We start from the raw sequence: 27,736 nt of genomic DNA on the forward strand, positions 1-27,736 counted from the left end.
TGGAATGAGTTGTCTGTTGAATGTGAGCTGCGTCTCAGTGGAATATCCCAACACATTACTTTAGACAGTAGGCTACATTAACACAAACCACAACCTTAGATGCAAATATGTGTGTGTGTGTATCATGAAGGTAGACTAGTGCTGTATGAAGTGAGGTAGCTTGAAGGGATTGCCTCGGTTTACAGCTCCTTCTTCCTGACTTTTCTCTCACTGAGGGAGGATCCAGGAACGCTGCCAGCTGGTGACAGAAGCAGCTCCACTGACACTCAGCAGCAGACAGCAGCGAGACACGCAGGAAGAAAAGACCACACTCAAACTCACAGTCGACATGCCTCAGGTAAGAAATAATACATTCTTTTATTTCTGACAACTAGAACCTGAGTAAAGCTCCACAAAGCTTTTAATGTTGACTTTTTAAACGTTACATCTAGTTTTCACGGGGAGAAAAACTTGTTTGCTGCTGTGTTTGTTCACTGCGAAATAATCCATGTACACATGGAAAGAGACTGGAAGACGTTTAGAAAGTGAGTGACGCGATGAGAGCGGTTTCCTGCTGAAGACGCGCCATCTCAGCCCAGGCGGGAAAAAATGCCGCTGAGGAGCAACTTTCTCCCGCATAGGTCGAGTTTAACTGCTTGTGTTTTACAAAACAGACACGGGAGCCATTCTGTATCCAAGCTGCCGTCTTACAAATCAGACAGATTCCGTACTTTACTCGTACGACGTGCGCGCCAGCCCCTCCCTGAGAGCAAGGACTGCTGTAGCAGTCAGTCCGGTCTGTAGGCCATAGGTCTACTATAACAACATAAGCGCATCATTAACATATACAGTAGACCTACTTCCAATCAAAGTAGACACATTAAGGAGCGCACTTGTGTAGTTATTTTATTAATACAGGAACTGAATCAGGGGCGTGTATGATTTTGAATGTAGGGCCAAGGTGGAGCTCAACCACCTGGGCCCTACATTCAATGCAGTATGACTTCCTCTTTATTTTAGGACTTTTAACAATGACTGATAATAATGTTCAGAATCTAGACGGAAAGACCCCATGAGACCACCCATGGGGCCTTACAGCTTACAGTGGGGGCCTGTACCACCTCTGGTCCCCATTTTGTCTGGACCCTGTCCCAAATTAGAAATAACTTTCCTCACAGGACCAGCCCATATCTAACAAACCACCACAATCAGTTACATCCTGAAGCTTAAAATAACTGATTAAAAAGTAGGCATTTCTAGCGAACAAACAACCTGTGGTCAAGGACAATGTTGTAGAACTTGCTCACTGTTTAAGATACATTTTAAAATTTTATTACAAAGCCCTAAAACAAGCCCAAATCCCCAAACTTTCTCTCAGCTCTGTCGATGTTTTGAAGCACAACTGTGTAGAGTTTCAGATCAGTGAGCTGGAAAGAAATGTAGGGATTTGGGTGTGGTAATGGGTACTCTAACAAAAACAGGGAGTCTTTAATTGTTCTCATTGAAACTAAATCACAAAACACTTATCCACTACTGTACTTTCCAATAAAGGTTGTTTTTAAAAGGTAACATATCTACATATAACATCTATTTTCTGCCATTAAACTAAAGCCTCCATCATCTTTTGACAGTGCTTGTATTTCTGAAACTCACTGACTCATTTGGTATCTTTAGGCTAACATAATCTTTATGTAATACTTGTGAATATAACAAAGTGTTGAAATGTTCTACAGTAGTAAATACTATACCTTGTATGCAATCAGGATACTGGTGCTCTCCGTGGGATAGTTTTTGTTGAGGTGAAGAGGGCTTGCAGCAACTTGTGGTACATCAGTCACAAAGGGTGTGGTTTTGACAAAGCTGTTGGCCCACATGCATTGAATAACTGTAGCATGTTCCATTGATGGCTGAGAGACAACTATCTTTAATGCTGTTATAATCAACATCAACACTGAATCAAATGACTGCATGTAATGTGAAAGATGATAGATGGACTGTACATGATGGACTGTACACACATAGACTAGCTTGTGTCCAAAGAAACAAACTACTATAATCATGTCACTGCATTTAGCAGCTAAAGAGCCAGATATTTCCCTCAGGTAGACCAAATCACCTTTGGTTCTCCAGACTTGGACAAGTAAAGAAATGTTGCACACATTCGTGGCCTTATTCAAATAGAGCTTTCCTTCTATTTGTTTAACATCATTCAGTCGTCCTTCTTTGAATTCCCCAGAATTCAACTTGCTTTAAAGCAGAGATCTACTTGCCTGTTTGTGTTTGACTTTGCCACCGGAAACCGTTGTTCGCATCCTGTCTCCTACCAACAGTCAATTTTGGTTTCTTTTAGCCAAGACCAAAATCTTTCCCTGACCTGAACTAAGTCGTTTTATTGCCCAACACTAATGACAATCATCTTTCCCTAACCTTAAGGCATATAGCGGTGAAATTGCAGATTGTAACCATTTGAATACCGCTCGCCTCACCCTCCCCTTCCAAGGCTGTGAAAACGGCCCTATCTAGAGCCATCTATTGTAGCTCCTATTGTAGCTCATTCATTATCATTTATTTGCCTAAACTTAACCAAGCCTTAACCATAGAGGTAGCAGATCAGGAAATGTGCATATGAGGAGTTTTTGAACTTTTGAAGGCAATGATAAATGATTTTTGTCACTTACTGTAGGTTGAAGTAGCCTACATTTTAGCCTTTTTTTTGCATTATCCCTGCTGATTGGTCAGTAGCTGCATTTGTTGTCTGTGCAGAGGCAGAGCTTCAGGTTGAATAGCCAATAGCAAAGCAAGTTAGAGGGCAATGTTCATCGAAGTGGTATCAGATCTAGAATAGCTGCATCTTCTGATATAGGCCACACCCATTTCTGCCCATAATGTTTTTTGCAAAATTGTAAAATATGCAAAACCTATTTTTTCGAACTCCTAAGCAATAAGTCCGATCGAAACTTTAATTTATGGACCCTCATGAAAAGTTATTAAAAGAATTTTGATTCTTTAAAAAATGCGCAAGTTATAATGGAACAACTTCCTGTAGGTTCCAGTACAACAGGAAGTGATGTCATATCTCCACATAGCTTAGTCCAGTAAATACGAAACTTGGGCCAGTACTTTCCCACACCCCACTGATGCTCTGCAAAATCTGCTGCCAAACGGCCACTAGGTGGCGCTACAAATTCAAAAAGTTTATGTCTCGTAATCGGCTGCATGGATTTGTACGAAATTCAGTTTGTATGATCTAGGGTCATGACACAGTTGATACATAAAATTTGGGAATGATTGATAAAAGTGGCCGTGGCTTATTACAACCAATGTAAATTTCTACACATTTCACATTCAAAACATCAAAAAATCAGCCGTATGTCCTACAGAGCTGAAAATTTTTCAGCACATCCACTGATGTGTGACAAAAGTTTGCCTCACTATGGTCAAGTCCATCACTATATTTTTCAAAATCTGAAAAAGTCAATTAACATCTATATCTCCACATAGGTCTGTCCGATTAACATTAAACTTGATTCAGTAGTTTCTTATGCCGTACCAAACCTCTGTGCAAAATTTGGCACCAGTCGGCCACTAAGTGGCGCTTTTATTACAAAATCATGAAATACGCAAACATACTTTTATTAATTCCTCCTAGGCCGTGAGTCCGATCTGCAGGAAACTGTGCACATAGAATCTATGGACTCACATGATCAAAAGTTATTAAAAGAATTTTGATAATCCAATAAAGTCAAAAGTTATATACAGGAACAACTTCCTGTAGTTTACAGTCAAAACAGATGTCATGTGATGTCATATTTTTACATAGGTCTGTTCGATTAACACGAAACTTGGACCAGTAGGTTCCCTTTCCCTTCCAATCTCTGTGCTGCTCTCCACCTGCAACTTGCATCACGCCCGTGGGCCTGCAGGTCTGCAGCGTTAATACCTGCTTGCAGGTCTAGTTTCTATTGTCTTTCTTCCTCCACTTATTCCTACCTTTTCTTCTCCCCAGTATTCAGACCTGGAGAAGGCCATCAACACGCTGGTCACCCAGTTCCATTCTGCTTCAGCTGACAATGGTCCAACGCTGAAAGCTGATGAATTCAAAGGTCTTTTGTCCTCCCAGCTGCCTAACATGGTCAAGGTTAGTCTCCATGTGCTTCACCCTTAGCCAGGCCTGCTGTTGACTGCAGCAGTTGGGTGTGGCTCACCTCACCTGACTCTACTCACACAAAGACAATCAGAAACATGCTCAGCAGCAGAGTCACACAGGCCTCATGCACACACAATAAACACATGCAAACACACACTATAAAGACTTGTACACACACATATAAGAACTAGGCTCAGTTGGAAAAATCCATCATCTAATTTAACTGACATGACATTTTTTAAAGGAGTGTACCACTGAACATCTGTTACTTGAATGTTAACATCCCTTTAGGCTTGAAAGATGGCTTGAATATTTGTGGCTTGTGTAAACACTTGTATGTTAGTGAAACAGCACTTGCAACAACCACAAGCTTATTTTGATGACAGTATGACTGTTTGGAACACACAAGGTATATGAATGAACACAGCAGTGGATTATGTTGCAGAAGTATTCTGAAACTTTTCTATGGATGTTTTAATATATGTAACCACCATGAAACTGGGTCACCATTAGAATCCATGTCCTGTAACTGCAGTGAATCCAAGATGATTACAGCTGCCATCCTTTGAAAAGTTTGTATCTTGCTCTTTGCAGAGCCACACTATATATCAAACAAAATTGCCAACATTTTCTAGTGTGAGGATTTGCTGCTTTTCTCTGTTTTGTGTCCTTGAAAACAAGACATTGATGACATCACCTTGGGCTATGGGAACTTATCATAGCGTTTTTTCACCGTTTCCATATATTTCACATATACAATAGAAGAAACCCTAACATATGACACATTTTCTAGTTTATTATGTGCAAGTTAATGTCCTGCAAAGTAATAATTATAATGTGGAGAGAAATCATGTAAAACCAATACAGTGTAAATATGAAAACTTGAAGTGCATGAAGGATAATTGTTGTTTGTTTGTTTGTCCATGATAACATTGTACTAACAAGATTAATAACTGACATCACCAAAAATAAGTCTGACAAGTAAAGAGACAGTCCGATAGTCAGGCAGGTTGCAAACAAGCCAGCAGTTTAGACAAACTTATTTAGAAGAGAAAACAAAGGTGAATGGTAAAATGATTATCCAAACTGTCCATTGTAAACATCCATCACAGTTTGGTTTTCCTGTGCAATGAGGGATTATTAGTGATATTTCAGGTGCTTACTTTCAGTTTGACCTCTAAATATAGTGGTTTAGATAATCTGAATAGACTGTTGTCTTGTTTGCGAACATAGAGGTCATTGTTACCTTTATTCAGGGACGTTTCACTTGGGGCCCGCTCTCTTTGTGCAGGAATGCCCTGAGCACACAAGCAGTTGGGGGTTTAGGGCCTTGCTCAAGCGCACCTCAGTGGTGGTGATGAGAGCTTTTCCCCGTCCAGATTTATCCTGCCTGTCCAATGATCAAACCAGCGTCCTCCGATCGCGAGCCCGCTTCTCTACCCTTTAGGTCACCACTGCCTCCACTGTGGGGGTTTTAACAACCTGTGGAGAATTTGTACATTTTACAATTACACACAAATTATACATGGTGGGTTATTTTTTGGTATTTCTCCACCAGAATTACATTCCTGGAAATGTGGAAAATGCTTTCAAACAGCCTTTAGATCATCATATAAAGAGATAAAATTTCATTGTTTTTGGTGGCTAGTCAAAAATGTTGGGGTGGGGTTGTTCTGGGGAGAATTCTGGCTCTGTCGACTGAATGCTCCTGTTTCTTGCCTCATCCAACTTCTTTTTAGCGTCCCACCGTGTTCCCAAATGTCAGCTTTAACTCTGACGGGTACAATGTTACAACTGACTGAGAAATAAGAACCAGGTTGTAATAAACTGAAATGATCCTTTACCGTAGGAGTTAAGTTCTGGTTAGTGGCCAGTGCCTTCACTTTCACAGAGAACACACACATCATTTCTAACTGTTTTTGCTTTGCTCGTGATGACAAAATATGGCCTGAGTTCAATATGTTGTCCTGGTGTTCCCACAGGGGATCGGCACAGACCAGGGACTGAGTGAGATCCTGCGGAAGATGGGTGTCGGTGATGGCGAGGGCATCTCTTTCAAGCATTTCTGGAACTTAATCCAGTCAGTAGCCACCACGCAGCACAGCCTCTTCAGCAGCCAGAAGGGCTCCTCATGCAGCTGCATCCTCCTGTGAAGAGCAGGCTCTTAGCCCAACACATCAGCAAGCTCTGAGGTTCCACCCTGGAATTTAACTAAACAGAGTAACAATATGCACATCACTCTCCTCATCAGGTGTCAGACAGAATACAAAGGTGCGAAGTCTAGTCTGCACACAGCAAGCTGTTCCCAACATTTATGACATTACAGTTTTTCTGACAGGTTTCCACATCACGCTGCTGCCAGTATACTGCCCAGCATCCTTTGCACCAGTTAAAGTTTGCATTTAAATTCTCACATTGTCAAAGTCTACATGTTCAAACTACAATTTGAACTAGCTTACAATAAAATAATCATGTTCATACTTAGTACCAGATAACATCTATTTGTAGCCATTTGGTGATCATGAATTAAGTAATTTGCATTATATGTTATTTTATTTAACATACACATGTTAATGTTGGCTTAGGTTCCTGTTACTGAACTGGACAGTCTGATCTTGGCTAGCATGTTATTAGGCACAGAAGTTTAGCTGTCCTTCTCTGTTGTATTAGTTAAAGATACACCCTGATTTTTTTCTGTCGCCCCAGATCCCAAAATTTCTTCCCAGATCAAACTCAAAAGTGATCTTTGTTGAGGTTTAAAGCATCGCCTCTGAGCTGGGAGGAGATTTGGGGAGTGGAGGTGCTGTTAACAAAGTCAGGGAGAATCAGGAGAAGTCTCCGTGATGCAGCTAAAAAAACAGCTTCAGCATTAAACTGAGCTCATGTAGCTACATAAACTATACACTCTAAAGGCTTCAGTATGCTTGAAACACACTAGGTCATAGGACATGTCATCCATAAAAACGTGTCGTATGCTTCAAAAGAAGTGCTAGTTGGATCATCTAACAGCGCCACACACACACACCCTCACACATCTTTCCAACAGCATATAATAAAAAAAAATATTTTCGTAACTTTCCAAAACCGACAATCTCAGAATCATGTTCACATGGAGAGCTGTCACTTGTCACATGAACAACCAAGTACAACACTATTAATGTCTTCCACGGGAGACTTCCAAAAGTTTTCAGTTGACATTCAGAACAGCCGTTAACACTGCCTTCAGACTACACGTTGTACAAACTAATTACACATATTGAACCCATCAGACACTATTAGACGATCCAACATGCACTTTGTTTGTCAGTGGCCCTAACACTAATTTTGAATTTAACTGGTGCAAAAGGCGGCATTATCACAGTCATAGTCATTAACATAGTCACTTTCCCTCATTTGCTCCAACTTTGTCTTGTGTTTCTTTTCCATGTATAATAGTGATTCATGGTGCCTTCAAATGGGTCCGATCATCAGAAATATTGAGGAAGAACAACAGTTTAACTTTCAGAAGCTTTCAAACTTTTAAATAGAATTACTTTCTTTCTTTGTGCAGAACTATTGCTGCAATTCTCAATTCACAGTATCTGTTATTGTGTTAGCAATGACGGTTTACACAGTAACTTCAAGTGTTAAACCTTGTCTGAATCTTTAAGTATATGATAATAATCATCTCAATTTGACCTTGTGTCAGTAAGAAAGCGTAGTTTGGATTCTTTCGGACGTCAGTATGTTTGTCTTTGCAATCATCTGGAGAAACATCACAGAATGTGTGCTTTATAGTCCCTTTATAAGTTTCTACTAGTAATGCTTTTCCCTCTTTAATCCTGCATTTTCTATGTATTTATGTTTTGTAATTCTCTGTATTCTGACCTGTGTGACACCATAAGAAAAATGATGTAATAAACATACAAAGAAATCACAAGTACTGCATTTGTTATTGTTTAATCATTTTTTGGTTTAATAAGAAAACAAATTGTCTCATACAGTTTAGGTAGTTTCAATGAAAATGTGAAATATCTGCTGTGAAATATCTGCTATAACAGTGTGTTTTATTGCTTTAATTTGGCACATTATCAAGCTTATTTCCACTCTTAGCTATTAAAACACTATCAAATGTGTAGTTGTGCCAGCAAGCTGAAGCAGTAGAAGTAGACTATGCAGCACTTTATTGCAATGTCATATCAGCATCAGGCAGAACACAACATTTGTGTCAGACCTTTCTGCATAGAAGAATACTAGAGCCAACTCTGCAACGAATACACAATGAAATGAACTCCATTAATCACACATTACACCAGCATTATGGATTTAAATTCTCATGGAAAGAGGGAGCACATCCTCTCTTGAGTTTTTTTCCCTCAGGTGTACCTCGAAAGAATTCTAGATAAGATGAGAACACATACTTATTCATGACTTTGACCTTCCCAAAGATGTCCAGCTCTGTTTTCTCATCATGGTCGACAGCATTCATCATCTGCATGGATGTGATGTACAGGGCATTTTCCTTTGCAACAACTTGATCTAACCAAATCTGTCTGTTGTGCGGTGCCATTTCATAGTTGTCAACAGTGCAGCCATAGAATCCTCGTTGCAGACGTTCAGGCCAGGGTTGATCAGTCACCATGGGGTGTTCAGCTCCAACAAATGCTGTGCACAGGGGGCTGTCAGTCCCCCGTGAGCGGCCTACTTCACAACCTATGACACTCATGAGGAAAAGGGAGAAGGTTCTGAAATTACGCACAGATGCTGAAAACACTGCTGCCATGAAGTAACGACCCCATCTCTCACAGTTATAGTTACACTGCTGGAACTGGAAAGTCTGGCGACAGAAGCCATTGAATTTGGATGCTTTGAGACCCTGTCTCAGCTCCTGCAGGGAGGACTCATCCTGCTGCTCATTGAAATTCTGACGGAAATTTTCGATTTCAGCTTGATTGTCACTGCTCATGAACTTGCCTACCAGACTTACACTAAGATTTTTCCCATGTACTTTGTAAATGCATTCATTGAGAACGTAGTAAAGGTCTGATGCAACTTCCTCTCTGGCATTGTATCGTATCTCCACAAGTAGATCTTGAATGTTACTGATATGTTTGAAGACCATGTTGTCTTCATCTGGTCCTGGCTCTGTAAGCCAAATTGCTTTCAGGTGTCTTTGATCGCGGTATGGGACATAATCAGGAGCACGCCTTCTTTCATTTTCCTCAAAGAACAAGCTCCAAGTAAGACCCTCCAGGCAGACAATAAAAGGGTACTTTTTGCGTAGCTCCATTGGAACAAACATTTGAGGGTGGCTTGGCCACTCTAATGTCTGAAGATACAAAACATTACCTTTATAATCAGGAAACACTGGCCCTGCACAGCCAAGTTCCACTTTCGTAAGCAGGTCACCTCTTTGGTCCAGTTCAGCAATGACTTTTCTGCTGTGGTCATGGGACCTCCAGACTCCATCAGTCCTAGTCATTATCTCTCCGTCAGAGTTAACAGACAGCAAGGAGTTGTGTAGGTGAAGCTTTGTTTCCACACTGAGAGACCGGAGAACTTGTAGCAGCTGCAACATAAAGTGCAGGTCATTTCCAAGGTTGCAACTTATGAGGCTTATGGTGCCAAGATGACCAAAGATGCGTTCAGTTTTTAAGGTTGACACAAATCTGGCAAGCTCCTCTGGGTCATAACCAGCTAGCTGGACTGGTCCACTGGTACCATTGCTGCCATGGCCAACCAGTATGACATCGTGATTTTTAGTAGAAAAGAAATGGCTTCCCCTGAGAACATGCAGTGTGCCCTTCTGGTATCTCAGCAAAGTTGATACAGTGGGATGCCTATTAAATAGGTAAGTGGCTGACTCAATCACTGCAGGGTCTTCTTCCATAATAACTATAGTCTGGTGGCTGTATTTAGTATCACCTTCCCCAAGGGTCATATGTTGTTGGTTAGACATAATTTCTGTCTCAAATGCGTCATTATGGCTGAATCTAAAACCATCTGAACGGGTCAGATAAAGTGGAAAGGCCTCCTTAATGAGACAAGTACCTCCGACATAAACAGGTACTGTCTGATTTATGGAACCCAGTGCATGAAAAGCAGGATTCCAACTATCAGTGATTCTCTGACATTGTGTCTTTAACATAGATAAAATCAGAGGTTCTGTAAACCACAAACCTACACTAGTATTGATTGCACTCATTTGTTCGGACTTAGTGTATCTTAGTGTATCAGTTGGCCACATTCCAGCATCTCCAGGATCCGCATGTAGTGGGTCAAACCTTGGTGGAGTCATCTGAGGAAATGCCCTGGAAATAGATAAGTGATGGGTGAAATGTATATACTTACACTGTTAATTCACTCAAGTAAATTAGAAAGAATTGTAAATGGCTGCATTTATATTGCGCCAAAGCACTTTACAATTTTCCCTCTCATTCACACATTCACACACCAATGGCAGCAAGCTATCATGCAAGGGGCTGGCCTGACCATCGGGAGAAATTTGGGGTTCAGTGTCCAAGGACACTTCATGTGGACAGGAGCTGTGATCAGTGGACGAACTGCTCTACCTGCTGAGCCACAGCCACCCTGTAACATTGCAGTATTGTTATATGCTCTTTGATATGCACAATGTTCCTGTTTGATTGTGTTGATATTTCAGTGACAGTCATTTGGAGTTAATAGGGTTGCTGAGACAGTTTGAACCCTTTCACGCTGAGTCCTGTTCTTTGTTGGAAATTGACGTAGCTTAATTCGTATAGAGTAAATAGAATGTACAGTAGAATTAACTGTATGTAGTATGTACAGTGCAAAAAGGAGACACTTACAGGTCCAATCACGTCTTCTCCTTTCCTCCTTTTTTCAATGTAAAATGTTATAGTTCAATGTCATCCAAGCATTAAACAAGACTAAGAGTCCACAGCCATGCTAGTGGCTTCTCTGACACTATGTGTAGACACAGAGGTGCTTTAAGCTAAATGCTAATATCAGCATGCATACATGCTCACAATGACAATGCTAACATTCTAAATCTTTAGCAGTTAATGTTTCCCATGTTCACCATCTTACCATTCTATTTTCCAAATATTGGACAAATGGAAATTTTGACCTGATGATGGCAATAGATAGAACTGTTAACACTTCATCCTGAGGGCAACATGAATGTACCAGATTTCATGGCAATTCACCCAATAGTTGATGTTTTAGTCTGAAACAGTTAAGCAACATACAAAGAACAGGGCCCTGATATGACTTTTCCCTTTAACTCTGATGATGACTGATAGAAATTGAATTAGAATTGATGTTCTTTATCTTGACAAATCCTGACAGTGTTGTCAGTTTTGTAGTATATATCAAACACATCAAGGCAATGTTACATTTTACAGCCGTTTCCCGTCAGAGATCATCTATATAGTCGTGACAGGTTTATCACATAAAAGCAGCAGTCTAATGCATCATGTCGTGCCTCACCTGTTTCCTAGATTAGAGCCGAATAGAGTCCTCTGTACGCTCCAATCTGTAATGACAAAAAAACCTAACAGATAAAATGGTGTAGTCCCTCATAGATAGATAATATAATAGATAAAACCTAATGTCTGATGCTGCTCATGTGATGATCAGAATAATCATTAGTTCTGCCCGAATAGGCTCCACTGATGCACTGTAGGTCAAAACAGCCCAATGTTGTTTTACCTGGTATGTTCACAACTCACAGACTTTCTAACACTGAATATGGATATTTTACCATTATAAATGTGACTAGGAATGGGTAGAGCAGAGTTTAAAAGTTCAGTAGTTACAGTATTACTGATGAATTATGTACAGTTTAATTATTTTTCACTGGCAACATTTTTGTTGTCAGTTGTCATTTTTCCTAAGAAGCTTCACCAAAATTTCACATATAATGAGAGACATTAAAACACTAGCACAGGCACTAAATCTTATTTTAGTGCCTCCTTAAAAAGAGTAATGATCTTACCAGCATTCATTCCTGCTGCCATAGACAGCTGAACGATAATAACACAAAGTCCACGGGCTTTCAACATGGTGTTGAGGTTCTCTGCAGAGCAGCTGAAGTGAAGAGCACTGTGAATTCATCGGGCAGAGGAGATTCAGGTCATATCTCAATCCACATTTGGTTAGATAAGAATGGAAATGACAAAATGAAGTTCATGACTGCACAGTTCATCAGTTAAACATTACAAAACTGCAGGCTGTGAACATTTTCATAACTGTCTGCTCTACTTTAGGTTCACTGTTTAAAACATGTAGATTGACTTGCTTTCTTCCATGATTTGACCGAATATGTAGCTTATAGAAAGATATTCACACATCCAAGTGCCTCAAGTGCTGGTGTGTCAGATGATGACACTAAATATTACAATGACAGATTCAGCAGACTGCTCCAGCTTGCAGAACAGCATACACTGAGTAAACTGTTCACAAGGTACATTTGTACAGTCTAATGCAATTCAATATACAGTATGTGATTTTTTAACACACACATATACATATATACATATATACATACATACATATATATACATATATACACATATACACATATATATACATATATACATATATACATATATACACATAAACACATATATACACATATATATATATATACATATATACATATATACACAAAAACTTTGTCCTTCACCCTCCGCGGGTGGTCTCATCCTTCGAGCTCGGGTCCTCTACCAGAGGCCTGGGAGCTTGAGGGTTCTGCACAGTATCTTTGCTGTTCCCAGTACTGCACTCTTCTGGACCGAGATGTCTGGTGTTCTTCCAGGGATCTGCTGTAGCCACTCCTCCAGTTTGGGGGTCACTGCCCTGAGTGCTCCGATGACCACGGGCACCACTGTCGCCTTCACCTTCCAGGCCTTCTCCAGCTCTTCTCTGAGCCCTTGGTATTTCTCTAGTTTCTCATGTTCCTTTTTCCTGATGTTGCCATCACTTGGTATTGCCACGTCAACCACAACAGCTTTCTTCTGCTGCTTGTCCACCACCACGATGTCTGGTTGGTTCGCCATTACCATTCTGTCAGTCTGAATCTGGAAGTCCCACAGGATCTTGGCTCGGTCATTCTCTACCACCTTTGGAGGTGTTTCCCTCTTTGACCTTGGGGTTTCCAGTCCATACTCAGTGCAGATGTTCCTGTACACTATGCCAGCTACTTGGTTATGGCGCTCCATGTATGCTTTTCCTGCCAGCATCTTACACCCTGCAGTTATGTGCTGGATTGTCTCAGGGGCCTCTTTGCACAGCCTACACCTTGGGTCTTGTCTGGTGTGAGATCTGCCTCTATTGCTCTGGTGCTCAGGGCCTGCTCCTGTGCAGCCATGATGAGTGCCTCTGTGCTGTCCTTCAATTCCGGCCCGCTCTAGCCATTGGTAGGATTTCTTGATATCAGCCACTTCAGTTATGTTCCGGTGGTACATCCCATGTAGGGGTTTGTCCTCCCATGATGGTCCCTCCTCCAGCACCTCTTACTCTGTTCCCCATTGCCTGAGCCATTCCCTGAGCACGTCATCTGTTGGGGCCTTATCTTTGATGTACTTGTGGATGTTGGATGTTTCATCCTGGATAGTGGCTCTCACACTCACTAGTCCACGGCCGCCTTCCTTACGGCTAGCGTACAGTCTCAGGGTGCTGGATTTGGGATGGAACCCTCCATGCATGGTGAGGAGCTTTCGCGTCTTAACGTCTGTGGTCTGTATCTCTTCCTTTGGCCACCTTATTATTCCCGCAGGGTATCTGATCACTGGCAGTGCGTAGCTGTTTATTGCCTGGGCCTTGTTCTTGCCATTGAGCTGACTTCTTAGGACTTGCCTTACTCGTTGGAGGTATTTGGCAGTTGCTGTTTTCCTTGTTACCTCTTCGAGGTTGCCATTTGCCTGTGGTATTCCAAGGTACTTGTAACCATCCTCAATGTCTGCTATTGTTCCTTCTGGGAGTGAGACCCCTTCTGTGTGGACTACCTTCCCTCTCTTCGTCACCATTCAACTGCACTTCTCAAGCCCGAATGACATCCCAATGTCAGAGCTGTAGATCCTGGTGGTGTGGATCAGTGAGTCGTTGTCTCGCTCGCTCTTAGCGTATAGCTTGATGTCATCCATGTAGAGGAGGTGACTGATGGTGGCCCCGTTCCTGAGTCGGTATCCATAGCCAGTCTTGCTGATTATTTGGCTGAGGGGGTTCAGACCTATGCAGAACAGCAGTGGGGACAGGGCATCTCCTTGGTATATGCCACATTTGATGGATACTTGTGCAAGTGGCTTGCCATTGGCCTCAAGGGTGGTTTTCCACAGCCTCATCGAGTTCGCAATGAAGTGTCTTAGAGTCCTGTTGATGTTGTACATCTCCAGGCATTCAGTGATCCATGTGTGTGGCATTGAGTCATATGCTTTCTTGTAATCAATCCAGGCAGTGCACAGGTTGGTGTGTCGGGTTCTGCAGTCTTGGGTGACTGTTCTGTCAACCAGGAGTTGGTGTTTGGCTCCTCTGGTCCCTTTGCCAATGCCCTTCTGTGCTTTGCTCATGTATTGATTCATGTGTCCACTTATCTTAGCCGCAATGATGCCTGACATGAGCTTCCATGTTGTGGAGAGACAGGTTATTGGCCGATAGTTGGATGGGACTGTACCCTTTGCAGGATCCTTCAGGATCAGGATTGTGCGCCCTTCAGTAAGCCATTCAGGGTGCGTCCCATCTCTTAGCAGCTGGTTCATTTGTGCTGCTAGGCGCTCATGGAGTGCAGTGAACTTCTTTAGCCAGTAGGTGTGGATCCTGTCAGGGCCCGGTGCTGTCCAGTTCTTCATACCTGAGACTCTTTCTTGGATGTCTGCCGCTGTGATGGTGACTGGATTCTGTTCAAGGAGCTTGCTGTGGTCCTTCCTCAGAGCCACCAGCCACTGTGCATCGCTGTTGTGTGATGCCTCCCTCCCCATATACTTTTCCAGTACTGTTCAGTTTCCAGCCTTGGTGGGTCTGCTCTGCTGTTATTACCCTGCCATATATATACATACATATACATACATACATACATACATACATACATATATATATATATATATATATATATATATATATATATATATATATACATACATATATAAATATATATATATACACACGTATATATCTATATGGATATATGTATATATATATATATATATATATATATATATATATATATATACATACATACATACATATATATATATATATATACATATAGATATATATGTGTATATATATATATATATATATATATATATATATATATATATATATACATATACATATATATGTGTATATGTATGTATATATATGTGTGTATTGGAGCACTCGGGGCAGTGACCCCCAAACTGGAGGAGTGGCTACAGCAGATCCCTGGAAGAACACCAGACATCTCGGTCCAGAAGAGTGCAGTACTAGGAACAGCAAAGATACTGCGCAGAACCCTCAAGCTCCCAGGCCTCTGGTAGAGGACCCGAGCTCGAAGGATGAGACCACCCGCAGAGGGTGAAGGACAAAGTTTTTTTTTATATGTATGTATATATATGTATATGTATATATATATATATATATATATACACATACACACATATACACACACACACACACACACACACACACACACACACACACACACTTCTTTTCCTTTTGGCTGTTCCTTTCAGGGGTCGCCACAGCGAATTATGTGCCTCCATCCAACCCTGTCCTCTGCATCCTCTTCACTCACACCAATTAACTTCATGTCCTCTCTCACTACATCCATAAATCTCCTCTTTGGTCTTCCTCTAGACCTCCTGCCTGACAGCTCCAACCTCAGCATCCTTCTACCAATATATTTACAGTCTCTCCTCTGAACATGTCTAAACCACCTCAATCTGGCCTCTCTGACTTTATCTCCGAAACATCTAACATGAGCTGTCCCTCTGATGTACTCATTCCTGATCCTGTCCATCCTCATCACTCCCAAAGAGAACCTCAACATCTTAAGCTCTGCTACCTCCAGCTCTGCCTCTTGTCTTGTCTTCCATGCCATTGTCTCTAAGCTGTACAACATCGCTGGTCTCACCACAGTCTTGAACACCTTTCCTTTCATTCTTGCTGATACTCTTTTATCACACAACACACCTGACACTTTTCTCCACCCGTTCCAACCTACTTGCACTCGCCTCTTCACCTCTTTTCCACAGTCTCCATTGCTCTGAACCGTTGACCCTAAGTACTTAAAGTCCTGCACCTTCTTCACCTCTGCTCCCTGTAACCTCACCGTTCCACCTGGGTCCCTCTCATTGACACACATGTATTCTGTCTTACTGCGGCTAAACTTCATTCCTCTGTTTTCCAGAGCAGACCTCCATCTCTCTAGATTTTCCTCCACCTGCTCCCTGCTCTCACTACAAATCACAATGTCATCCGCAAACATCATAGTCCATGGAGATTCCTGTCTAACCTCATCTGTCAGCCTGTCCATCACCAGAGCAAACAAGAAGGGGCTCAGAGCCGATCCTTGATGCAGACCCACCTCCACCTTGAACTCCTCTGTCACACCTACAGCACACCTCACCATGGTTTGTACAGCTCTCATACATGTCCTGCACCACTCTAACATACTTCTCTGCCACTCCAGACTTCCTCATACAATACCACAGCTCCTCTCTCAGCACCCTGTCATATGCTTTCTCTAAATCTACAAAGACACAATGCAACTCCCTATGACCTTCTCTGTACTTCTCCATCAGCATCCTCAAAGCAAATACTGCATCTGTTGTACTCTTTCTAGGCATGAAACCATATAGCTGCTCACAAATGCTCACCTCTGCCCTTAGCCTAGCATCCAGTACTCTTTCCCACAACTTCATTGTATGGCTCATCAGCTTTATTCCTCTGTAGTTGCCACAGCTCTGCACATCTCCCTTGTTCTTAAAAATTGGCACCAGTACACTTCTCCTCCATTCCTCGGGCATCCTCTCACTCTCCAAGATCTTGTTAAACAAACTAGTCAGAAACTCTACTGCCACCTCTCCTTGACACTTCCATACCTAGTTGGTCATCAGGACCAACTGCCTTTCCACTCTTCATCCTTTTCAACGTCCTCCTCACTTCACTCTTGCTAATCTTTGCTACTTCCTGCTCCACACCAGTCACCTCTTCTACTCTTTGTTCCCTTTCATTTTCCTCATTCATCAACTCTTCAAAGTACTCCTTCCATCTTCCCATCACACTCCTGGCACCTGTCAATACATTTCCATCCTTATCTTTAATCACCCTAACCTGCTGCACATCCTTCCCATCTCTATCTCTTTGTCTGGCCAACCTGTACAAATCCACCTCTCCCTCTTTAGTGTCCAACCTAGCATACAAGTCCTCATATGCTCTTTGTCTGGCCTTTGCCACCTCTACCTTCACCTTACGCTGCATCTCCCTGTACTCCTGTCTACTCTCTTCAGTCCTCTCAGTGTCCCACTTCTTCTTAGCTAACCTCTTTCTCTGTATACACTCCTGAACTTCCTCTTTCCACCACCAAGTCTCCTTGTCCGCTTTCCAGATGACACATCGAGTACCCTCCTACCTGTCTCCCTGATCACATTAGCTGTAGTGGTCCAGTCATCTGGGAGCACTTCCTGACCACCCAGAGTCTCTCTCAGCTCATCCCTGAAAACTACACGACATTCTTCCTTTTTCAACTTCCACCACTTCGTCCTCTGCTCTGCCTTTGTCCTCTTCATCTTCCTCACCACCAGAGTCATTTTGGTAGTGTGTAAAATGACTCTGGTGGTGAGGAAGATGAAGAGGATCCTGTGTTGTCTGGCTACACTCTCCCCTACCACTACTTTACAGTCACTGGTCTCTTTCAGATTACAACGTCTACACAAGATGTAGTCCACCTGAGTGCTTCTACCTCCGCTCTTATATGTCACCCTGTGTTCCTGCCTCTTCTGGAAGAAAGTGTTCACTACAGCCATTTCCATCCTCTTTGCAAAGTCTACCACCATCTGTCCTTCTGCGTTCCTGTCCTGAAGATCAAACCTGCCCATCACATTCTCATCACCTCTGTTCCCTTCACCTACATGCCCATTAAAATCTGCACCAATCACCACTCTCTCACCTCTGGGGATGCTCTGCATCACTTCATCTAACTCACTCCAGAATTTCTCCTTCTCTTTTAACTCATATCCTACCTGTGAGGCATAACCACTCACAACATTGAACATCACCCCTTCAATTTCCAGCTTCAGACTCAACCTGTCTGATACTCTTTTCACCTCTAGAACATTCCTCACAAACTCCTCTTTCAGGATAACTCCTACTCCGTTTCTCTTCCTATCTGACCCATGGTAGAACAACTTGAACCCTGCTCCTAAGCTTGTAGCCTTGCTACCTTTCCACCTGGTCTCCTGGACACACAGTATGTCCACCTTCCTTCTCTGCATCATGTCAATCAACTCTCTAGCCTTCCCTGTCATAGTCCCAACATTCAAAGTCTCTACTGTCAGTCCTACATTCTTAGCTTTCCTCTTCTCTCTCTGCCTACGAACACCCCTTCCTCCTCTCCTTCTTCGTCTTTGACCAACAGTAGTCCACCGGTACCATGCAGGTCAACAGCACCGGTGGCGGTCGTTGTTAACACGAGCCCCGACCGATCCGGTATGGAAGTCATTTTCACGATTCGCATTTTTAATTTGGCATGTGTTTTACGTCGGATGCCCTTCTTGACACAACCCTCTGCATTTATCCAGACTTGGGACTGGCACAAGAAGACACTGGCTTGTGCCCCCTTGCGGTTGCATTACACATACACACACATACACACATATACATACACACACACATATATACATACACATATATATATACATACACACACACACATATATACATACACACATATATACACACACATATATATATATACACACACACACACATATATATACACACATATATACACACATATATATATATATATATATATATATATATATATATATATATATATATATATATATATATATATATATATATATATATATACACATATATACATACATACATACATACATACACACATACACACACATATATATACATACACACATATATACACACACACATATATATATACACATATATACATACATACATACATACATACATACACACACACACACATACATACACACACACACACACATATACACATATACACACATATATGTGTGTATGTGTATACACACGTATACATGTGTGTACACACATACATACATGTATATCTCAAGTCCTGTTTGCTTATTTATGTTTATTTCCTTTCTACAAATCTGTTGCAGGACTTTTTGATTGCACATGTTTCATTCATAAACCAAATAAGATTATTAGGACAACACTCAAAAAACATGGAATGCAGATTTTTGCTTTAGGTGTCGTATGGGGTGCTGTATAGTGGTATGTGGACCCAAAAGCAGATGAAAAGGAAGTGGTATCAGGGTGAAGTAGCCGGATAACTACCGTGTTTATTGTGGGGTGGTATGCAGGCAAGTACAGGCAGACCGGTAAGCAGACAGGTAATGAACAGACAAAAGGCAGATAAGTTACCGGCTGGCAGAGGTGAAGGCAGGGGAGTGACTCCAAGGTGGAAAACAGTTCACAAGGGAGCAGGCAAAATCCAAAAATCCAAAATCCAACCAAGGTCCACGGGAGAACAAAGAATCCAACACAAACTCATGGAAACAATGCTCGGCAGGAACAACACCATGTGTACAACGATGATCCAACCCTGAACAAAGAAGAGACCCAGACTAAATACCCTTGGGGAGGTGAGACAACGGGACACAGGTGCAGGGTGGGCGGAGGAGTCCGGAGGAGGGATTCAAGGGCCAGGTGGGAGACTTCGGACAGTTGCCCCTGGGGCTGGACAGGTGCGGAGCTGGGGACTACGGGCGGACGGCCCAGGGGCTGGACAGGTGCGGAGCTGGGGACCTCGGAGCTGATCTCCCGAGGTCCGTGATGGAGATTGACACCATCCGAAGGCCTGACAGAAGGCCGGCGGCGAACACTGAGAGTTACAGGAGGCCGGCAGCAAAGGCGGAGCACTTCTGGAGGCCAGCAGCGAAGACCGAACCCTTCTGGAGGCCGGCGGCGAAGACCAAGAGTCTCTGGAGGCCGGCGGCGGACGCTGAACCCTTCGGGAGGCCGGAATCCTTCTGGAAGCCTGCCCATCAGCTCAGGGACCAATGATGATACAGCAGGGCCGGGGACTGGCAACAAGACGTCAGGACGGGGAGCCAGCGACTGGGCAGCTGGACCTGGAGCCGGCGACGGTGGGACATCAAGGCATGGCGCCGAGGCGGCTGGACCTGGAGCCGGCGACTGGGCCTCAGAACAGGTAGCCGGCGACGGAGCCTCGGGACGGGGAGCCAGCGACTGGGCAGCTGGACGGGGAGCCGGCTTCTGAACAGCAAGATGGGGAGCCGGTGTCGGAGGAGCATTAGAACTGGGAACCGTTGTCTGGAGCTCCAGACATGGAGCCGACGTTGGGACCCCAGGACCAAGTGTCGGGACTGCAGGGCTGGAAACAAGGAGCTGCTGTGATTCAGCAGGGACCGGAGGAGGCTGCTGCAAGGCAGCAGGGCTGGGAACAAGGAGCTGCTGCGATCCAGCAGGGGCTGGAGCAAGAGGCTGCTGCTATCCAGCAGGGGCTGGAGCGATCCCACCAGAAACAGAGGTGATGGTGATCCAGCATTGGCGCTGCTGCGATCCAGCTGGGAAAGGAGTCAACTGAGAGACCAGGGAGCTGCTGAGGTCCGGCGGAGAGTCCAGGGAGTTGCTGAGGTCCGGCGGAGAGACCAGGGAGCTGCTGAGGTCCGGCGGAGAGTCCAGGGAGCTGCTGAGGTCCGGCGGAGAGTCCAGGGAGCTGCTGTGTTCCAGTAGGGCGTGATGGTGGTGCCTGAGGCTGCAGCTGTCCAGCAGGGCGTGATGGTGGCGACTGAGGATGCTGCAGCCGGGCAGAGGCGGTGAGCAAGAAGAGACCCAGACTAAATACCCTCGGGGAGGTGAGACAACAGGACACAGGTGCAAACAATCAAGGAAGGACCAACAATCAAAACTGGAGGGAAAACAAAGACAGGAAGTAAAAACACAAGACACACAAGGGAAGGAGAATACTACAAAATAAAACAGGAAGTGACAACACCTAAACTACCACATTAGGAAGTTCCTAATAGTATCTAAGGTGCCAGAGGTGTGGCACAAATGAGCTTTGAGCCCCTTCGGACCATCAGGTACAGTGCGCACTGCAGACTGCATAACAGGAACTGCGGAAACAGCCAAAGTCAGCAGAGATACCCCACCCCACAGTCAACACCCTCCTTCCCCCTCTCCAACCTCCAGAGCTCTGGACTATATAGTGACTATTGTATGTGGACAGCAACACCTGTAGAACAGTATTTGGCTTAATGTTGCACATTCTAACAATTCATGCAGATTAGGTCAAGAGGAAACTCTAAAGCGCTGGAATATGTAATGTGCAGGGACCCTCAGAGCCATGCAGGAGGCAATACTGTGAAACAAGTCCTTTATTTAGCTAGAGTATGTTGTGGACAGCCTGTGAGTGTTTGGTCGTCTGCTTTGTGGTGTGAGGTTTAAATGACCTACAAATTGTGCTCCAGTGGATGGAGAGTGTCACCCAGGAAGTACTGGCCTGTGTGGGTGAGTTTCAGGGCAGAAAGACAGGACAGCACAGTCTAGGGATGTCAGATTGTTGTTCTGCATCTCAACTAAGTTGATGTGTTTCATGAAATCGACCCCCTCACAGGTCTTGATCTATTCCCTTTCATACAGTTATCTGAAGCAGTGGTTTAGAGCATCCCTGTTGTTTCACTTCCTCCATGTATAAAATGGCTACTATGCAGGACACTGGTGAACCTGTAGCACAGCCATGTTTTTGCCTATGGAAAGCAGCTATTTCTTTAAAATACAGTATGTGGTATTCGGATACGGATCCAGCAGTGAGCAACTGGTCTGAGTGTAGTTGGTTTCTATTGATTTAAGTTACTTAAATCTAAAAAAAAGTCGATAACTCACCTTGATAATGTCTAGATCAATTTAATGAACGTACACACACACACACATTTATTTAGCAGTTTTTGCACACACTGAATTGCCTCTAAATTGACCAGTAACCCTTACCTCATACTTCACTGGAATACCTGCTGCCTTCAGAGCTTCATAACATCACCTTCTGAACCCTGTTAGTGATGTCACTGCCATGTTTTTCATACAGCCACCAAGAAGCAGATGGCAGACAGCATCATACTTGTCTCATGATATTGCTCAGCATCCGCCTGTGTGCCAGCAACTTCATGATTGACGCTGGAAGGCGTACAACCTGTTACCACATGGCTGTTTCCAGGTCACTGCTAATCCCCTCCAATCTTCTTTCCTCCTCATTAGCCATCTTACCCACTCCTTTCCCTGCTGCGCTCACGATAAACCCTGTTTATGACTAATTCTGTTTTACACGCCATAGATTGAACCTAGGTTTGGTCCTGGAATTACTGCTGAATTCTTATCTGTAACGGTGTGACATGACAGGCAGGCCAGACATTTTGATCAACAGAGGAACTCTAAGATGAAGCTGGCTGGAGAATAAATAGAGGTGGCTTTAGGAAGAGCCAAGAATGGACCGTCTCTACGAGCAAAATCCTCTGTGTGCATGAAGTTGTGCATGTCAATATGGTTTGACCAATTCTGCAGCAATAGCTGGTTTGTATGTGGAGTCTGAGATAACCTGGTGGGAGATAGACTGTGGAGCCAAACATCATTAGATTCTTCAGCAAAATATCAAGACGGAAATCAAGGAAAACAACAAGATACCCAACAGGTACATACACAGATTACAGCTGGAAATGGTAGTTTCAAGGGTTAACCCTTGAAACTACCATTTCCAGCTTCAATTCATAACAGAAGTTATCTCATTGCACTTTTAGATATAATAGCAGATTTAGACTGTACTCTTTAAAAACACTTTACTTGCTGTATGATAGTATTCCATATATTGTGCCAATATCTCATTGTAGCTAATGTATAAAATCTTCTGATTTGTGGGTTTGTGTCCACACAAAATTAATTTATAATAAGAACCACTGTTGGGTTGAACAAATAAAACTGCAGGATTATTTGTTGATCCAACAGGTTTTATTATGCATTACTGATGTATGCACAACCAGAGCTGGACTTACCTTTACTATGCATCTCAAAGGAATTCCTGTAATTTAGTTGTGCACTTTCATAATGTTGATGTGCAAAAGACATATTACAAAGTGGTCAAAATCTGTGCAGCAGATAGATATCCTGACTTTTAGTCCCTAGTATGGGTCAAGCACCAAAACACTGGATCCTCCACTTCCCATAATGCAGCTGGATAGCATCTGTCATTAGACCCTCACCCTACCTCCAGTATGTAATGCAGGCTTTCTGTTTAAAGAATCCTGACATCCTATGACATCAGGATTATTTTCTTAGACTTGACAAAGATCTTCCAGAGTAGAACATATTTTCCAATTGACTGAGTAGGACTATTAGAGGTGGAACGCATGAATCACTTTGCTGATTTGAATGACTTCGTTCAGTTCAAAGATTCATAGTCACTGACTATGTCGTTCATTCACTTTTTTCCTAAGCTAAGCGGTGACATCACCATTCAAATACACTTCAGTACGTATAACAGTTAAGTGATTGCATCACAGTTCATACGGTTGCAACATTCAGTTCTGTTTGTATTCAATTCAGTAGTATGTTCAGTCTGTTGCACTTTGACAGAATGATTTCAGTATGTTTTCGTCTTCTACCTACAACCAATCCTTTAGCCTCAGTGGTTCAATTTCAGAGGATCAGAAATCAGAAATACTTTATTGAAACTATTTGCCATCATGACCCCTCAGAGTGCAGGCATCAAGGACTGATGAACAGGTGAGGGGGACCCCTGCACTAACCTGACCCATTACTGCCACTTTATTCAGCAGTCTGACCAACTTTGATTCAACATTCAAACCAAACATGTAAACCACTGACCATCATTTCTAAAAAAGGATGCCATTTCTATAAGATATGACAGATATTTGCCCTTTCTTTCTTTCTTTCTTTCTTTCTTTCTTTCTTTCTTTCTTTCTTTCTTTCTTTCTTTCTTTCTTTCTAAGCAGGGATATTTTTTAAAAATGTGAATCAACACTCCCCACTCCTCATAGCCAACCACACCAACAATTAGAATTGCAAAGTTTCTAAGGCAGGGGATGGCAAATAGCGCCTTGTGGGCGAAATCTGGCTTTCAATGAAAACGGTTTGGTCAATACATTAAATCTGAACATTTTCCTTGGCACTGAAGCCAGAAGTAGAATTCAAACATCAATCAAACATCTAGTGTATTTCCAAATGAATTAAATGAATTATATTCATGGAAAAATTCTAACCCTGGGACCTGATGACTTCTTTTCTAACAGTTACATTTCTCATTTTTGTCATAGTTACAGTAATTATTCAACTAATATTATTAGGCTGAAGTGAAGATACTTGAGAACAAGATGATTTTGTATAGCCAATGAACTTAGACATCTATCTAAAATCTTGAATTATCAAAATTTGAACTGTGAGGTCTGTTGGGATTTACAATGGTTAAAGAGGGGCACCCACTTGTGTAGGTGCGATCAATTAATTATGGTTATCAGAATGATCAAAGACAATCATACATAAGTCCTCGGGGGCACCACTCTTCTTAAAGAAAAGAAATGATTAATTGACTGAGTCTCATAAAATACACTAGACTATCAATTTGGGACTCAGATTAGTAATTAAATTAATAACTATAACCAGAATTACCACTAATAGCTAGCAGGTTGGAGGATTTGGAGTTCAACATAGAAGAGGTTGGCAAATTACTCACTCTTGTGAAACATTAAAGAAGCCAGCAAAATTATACACAAGCATTTGTTTAACAGATAAACAAAGCAAAAAACACACAATGTGAAGTCTAATTCTAAATACACTACACTACAGAACAAAGGGTGTGTGTGTGTGTGCAGGTCTGGGTGCGTGCCAAAAGGAATGTGTGTATGTTTCTTTGTTCTGCCTCCGTATGTCTCGCGTGCACGAGCATGAACCCACATGGTCAGAAAAAAAGGAACATGTGAAGCGGGAGCTTTAAAGTTTCTCTCCACCAGGTCTGGTTGTCTTTAAGGGCCAAACTAGAAGTGTATGTGCGTGACCTGTTTAGGATAACGGTGCCAAGTTAAAAGGAGTTAGTTAGCATGCAAACATCAACTTAGTGGTGGCTGAGAACTACGGGTATGTTAACCATGGAGAAGATCACAATAATAAAACCTCAATGAAAACACATCAGTTACGTCACATGTACAAAAGTTAAACAGTCCTTTGCTCAGCTATATACACTGTTACTTACTGTGCTATGCCCAGTTGTTACGTTACCAGTCTGTGGGAGGGAAAGAGAGGTGGCTTTGGTGCTGCTGTTAGCTGGCGGACTGTCTGTTGTAGACGAACCAAGATGGGAAGAACTGTGGTTCCGCTGTGGAAGCGTCTTTTGCTGTGCAGTGTCCGCTTGTAGAGATCACAGGAAGCCGGTCGCGCTGCCTGTGGTTGTCCTTACAGAGTTAACAGCTCAGTGTTAACTTGCTTCGTGCTTCTTAAAGTTAGCTGGCACCTAGGGATCTCTGGTGCCACGACTATCATCGACAGATGCTGCGTCCTGACTGTGAAGAAACTGCATCATCAGTTGCAAGGGTAGGAAGGCATACAGCAAACCAGAAGGCCAGACCTTGTATGCTAACGCATCCACCATCAAAGGAGGGGCCTTGGTTGGTCTCAGGGAGAACCAAAGCAGACAATGAGTATCCTCCGTGCTTGCAAAAAGATTGGCCACCAGACGTCCGAACCGTTGCCAGATTTATGCAATTATGTGCAGGGAAAGGCTCCAGTCCTCCTCGAGTGGATGTGCTGGATGACCAGCGATGTGTGGGCTTCCACCTCCTGCCTGGACACAGTGAGAATCAGCCAATTGTCGAGGTCAAGATTCCCATGCTTTTCTCCCTGAGTGGCGCCAGAGAACTTGGAGAATGTGCAAGGGGCCAGAGAATATCCGAAGGGCAGGTGGCAGTATTGGTAATATTGGCACGGTAGAATGGGGACATGGAAGTACACATTAGTCAGATCTGTGGACGTCATCCGGTCGCCTGCCTGAATGCAATCCATCAGCTGTCTGATTCTCAACATGCAGAAGGGCCTCTGCACAATGAAGCTGTTCAGAATGCACAGGTCCAGAATGGGTCACATGCCCCCCGATTTCTTGGGCACCATAAAGTACGGGGAGAAAAAACCCATCCATGCCTCTGGATGGCAGAGGAGCACAACTATCTCCTTCTCCATGGCCGCCCACTTGGGATAGAGAGGTCTGAATAATGCCAATGAATGGAGAAGGTTGATGGCAGAATTGCAAGGCGTAGCCTTTCTGTAGCATCCTGTCTAGCCAAAAGTCTGGTGTGGTTGACCCAGGCAGATGAGGCAGGACAGGTGGAGGTTGGCAGGCACCATGGGCGCAGAGCAGGAAGCACACAGCTTGGAAGACATCTTGAATAGCAACTGTGACACTGGATGGTGACAAAAAGTTGCAGGTGGTGATGGATAGATCTCAAGTGGCTGAGTAACAAAGGGAGATGAGCAATGCATGCACTGGGGCTTTGTAGGGGGAGGGTGCTAACCCCTGATTGGGCAGGCACAACAGTTTTTTCTCAGGTGCTGAGGCGGAGCCTCGAGAGGGTAAACCAACAGCAAAGCCCTTTAGGTGGCGGAGCATGTACAACATAGAACTAGTAAGGCAATTACTGCATCACCCTATCAGGGTTTATTTTGCAATAATGACCTGAGACTAGTGCTGGAACAGCTGCGGCCCATGGTCAGACCCCTCCTGGATCCCCTTCAGTTCGCCTACCAGCCCCGACTGGGAGTTGAGGACGCCATCATCTACCTGCTTAACCGCATCCACACCCACCTGGACAGGCCGGCAAGCACGGTGAGGATCATGTTTTTGACTTCTCCAGTGCTTTTAACACCATCCGGCCTGCCCTGCTGGGAGAGAAGCTGGCAGCGATGCAGGTGGACGCCCCCTTGTGTCCTGGATTGTGGACTACCTGACTGGCAGACCACAGCATGTGCGGCTGCAGCACTGTGTGTCAGACAGCGTGGTCAGCAACACTGGGGCCCCTCAGGGGACTGTCCTCTCTCCCTTCCTCTTCACCATCTACACCACAGACTTCAGCTACCACACAGAGTCCTGCCACCTTCAGAAGTTTTCTGATGACTCTGCTGTGGTGGGATGTGTCAGCGGTGGTGATGAGACGGAGTACAGGGCTGTGGTGGGTAACTTTGTTTCATGGTGCGAGCAGAACCATCTGCAGCTCAATGCGACAAAGTCAAAGGAGCTGATTGTGGATCTACGGAGGGCCAAGGCACCAGTGACCCCGGTTTCCATCCAGGGGTCAGTGTGGACATTGTGGAGGACTACAAGTACCTGGGAGTACACTTGGATAATAAACTGGACTGGAC

General features: G+C 43.5%; 2 protein-coding genes across 3 annotated transcripts in view; one reads left to right on the forward strand and one right to left on the reverse strand.

The window, feature by feature from the left end:
• Window positions 1-8,045, forward strand: s100v2 (S100 calcium binding protein V2). The gene is made up of 3 exons (XM_044170522.1): window positions 1-337; window positions 3,986-4,117; window positions 6,109-8,045. Exons 1-3 carry the CDS (start codon window positions 329-331, stop codon window positions 6,277-6,279), a joined length of 312 nt encoding a protein of 103 aa, XP_044026457.1. The 5' UTR covers window positions 1-328; the 3' UTR covers window positions 6,280-8,045.
• LOC122863794 overlaps window positions 7,299-27,736 on the reverse strand; it is a 21,791-nt gene continuing 1,353 nt past the window's right edge. The window contains exons 1-4 of one of the 2 annotated variants that reach the window (XM_044170520.1): window positions 19,724-19,807; window positions 12,087-12,193; window positions 11,579-11,624; window positions 7,299-10,416 (exon numbers count right to left, since the gene is read on the reverse strand). In XM_044170520.1, coding sequence (XP_044026455.1) covers window positions 8,424-10,416; window positions 11,579-11,624; window positions 12,087-12,153 — 2,106 coding nt within the window. In that variant the 5' untranslated portion in view covers window positions 12,154-12,193; window positions 19,724-19,807 and the 3' untranslated portion in view covers window positions 7,299-8,423. Of the gene's footprint in view, window positions 10,417-11,578; window positions 11,625-12,086; window positions 12,194-19,723; window positions 19,808-27,736 lie in introns of those variants that run through there. The other variant, XM_044170521.1, reaches the window with a different exon arrangement.

The sequence above is a fragment of the Siniperca chuatsi genome, linkage group LG17 (genome assembly GCF_020085105.1).
Source record: "Siniperca chuatsi isolate FFG_IHB_CAS linkage group LG17, ASM2008510v1, whole genome shotgun sequence".
Taxonomy (NCBI): Eukaryota; Metazoa; Chordata; class Actinopteri; order Centrarchiformes; family Sinipercidae; genus Siniperca; species Siniperca chuatsi.

What these genes read in the sequence shown, in the direction of transcription:
- s100v2 (XM_044170522.1), top strand. An exon ending in AGCTGCCTAACATGGTCAAG is followed by an intron (nt 4,118 to 6,108) that starts GTTAGTCTCCAT and finishes GTGTTCCCACAG; the next exon opens with GGGATCGGCACAGACCAGGG.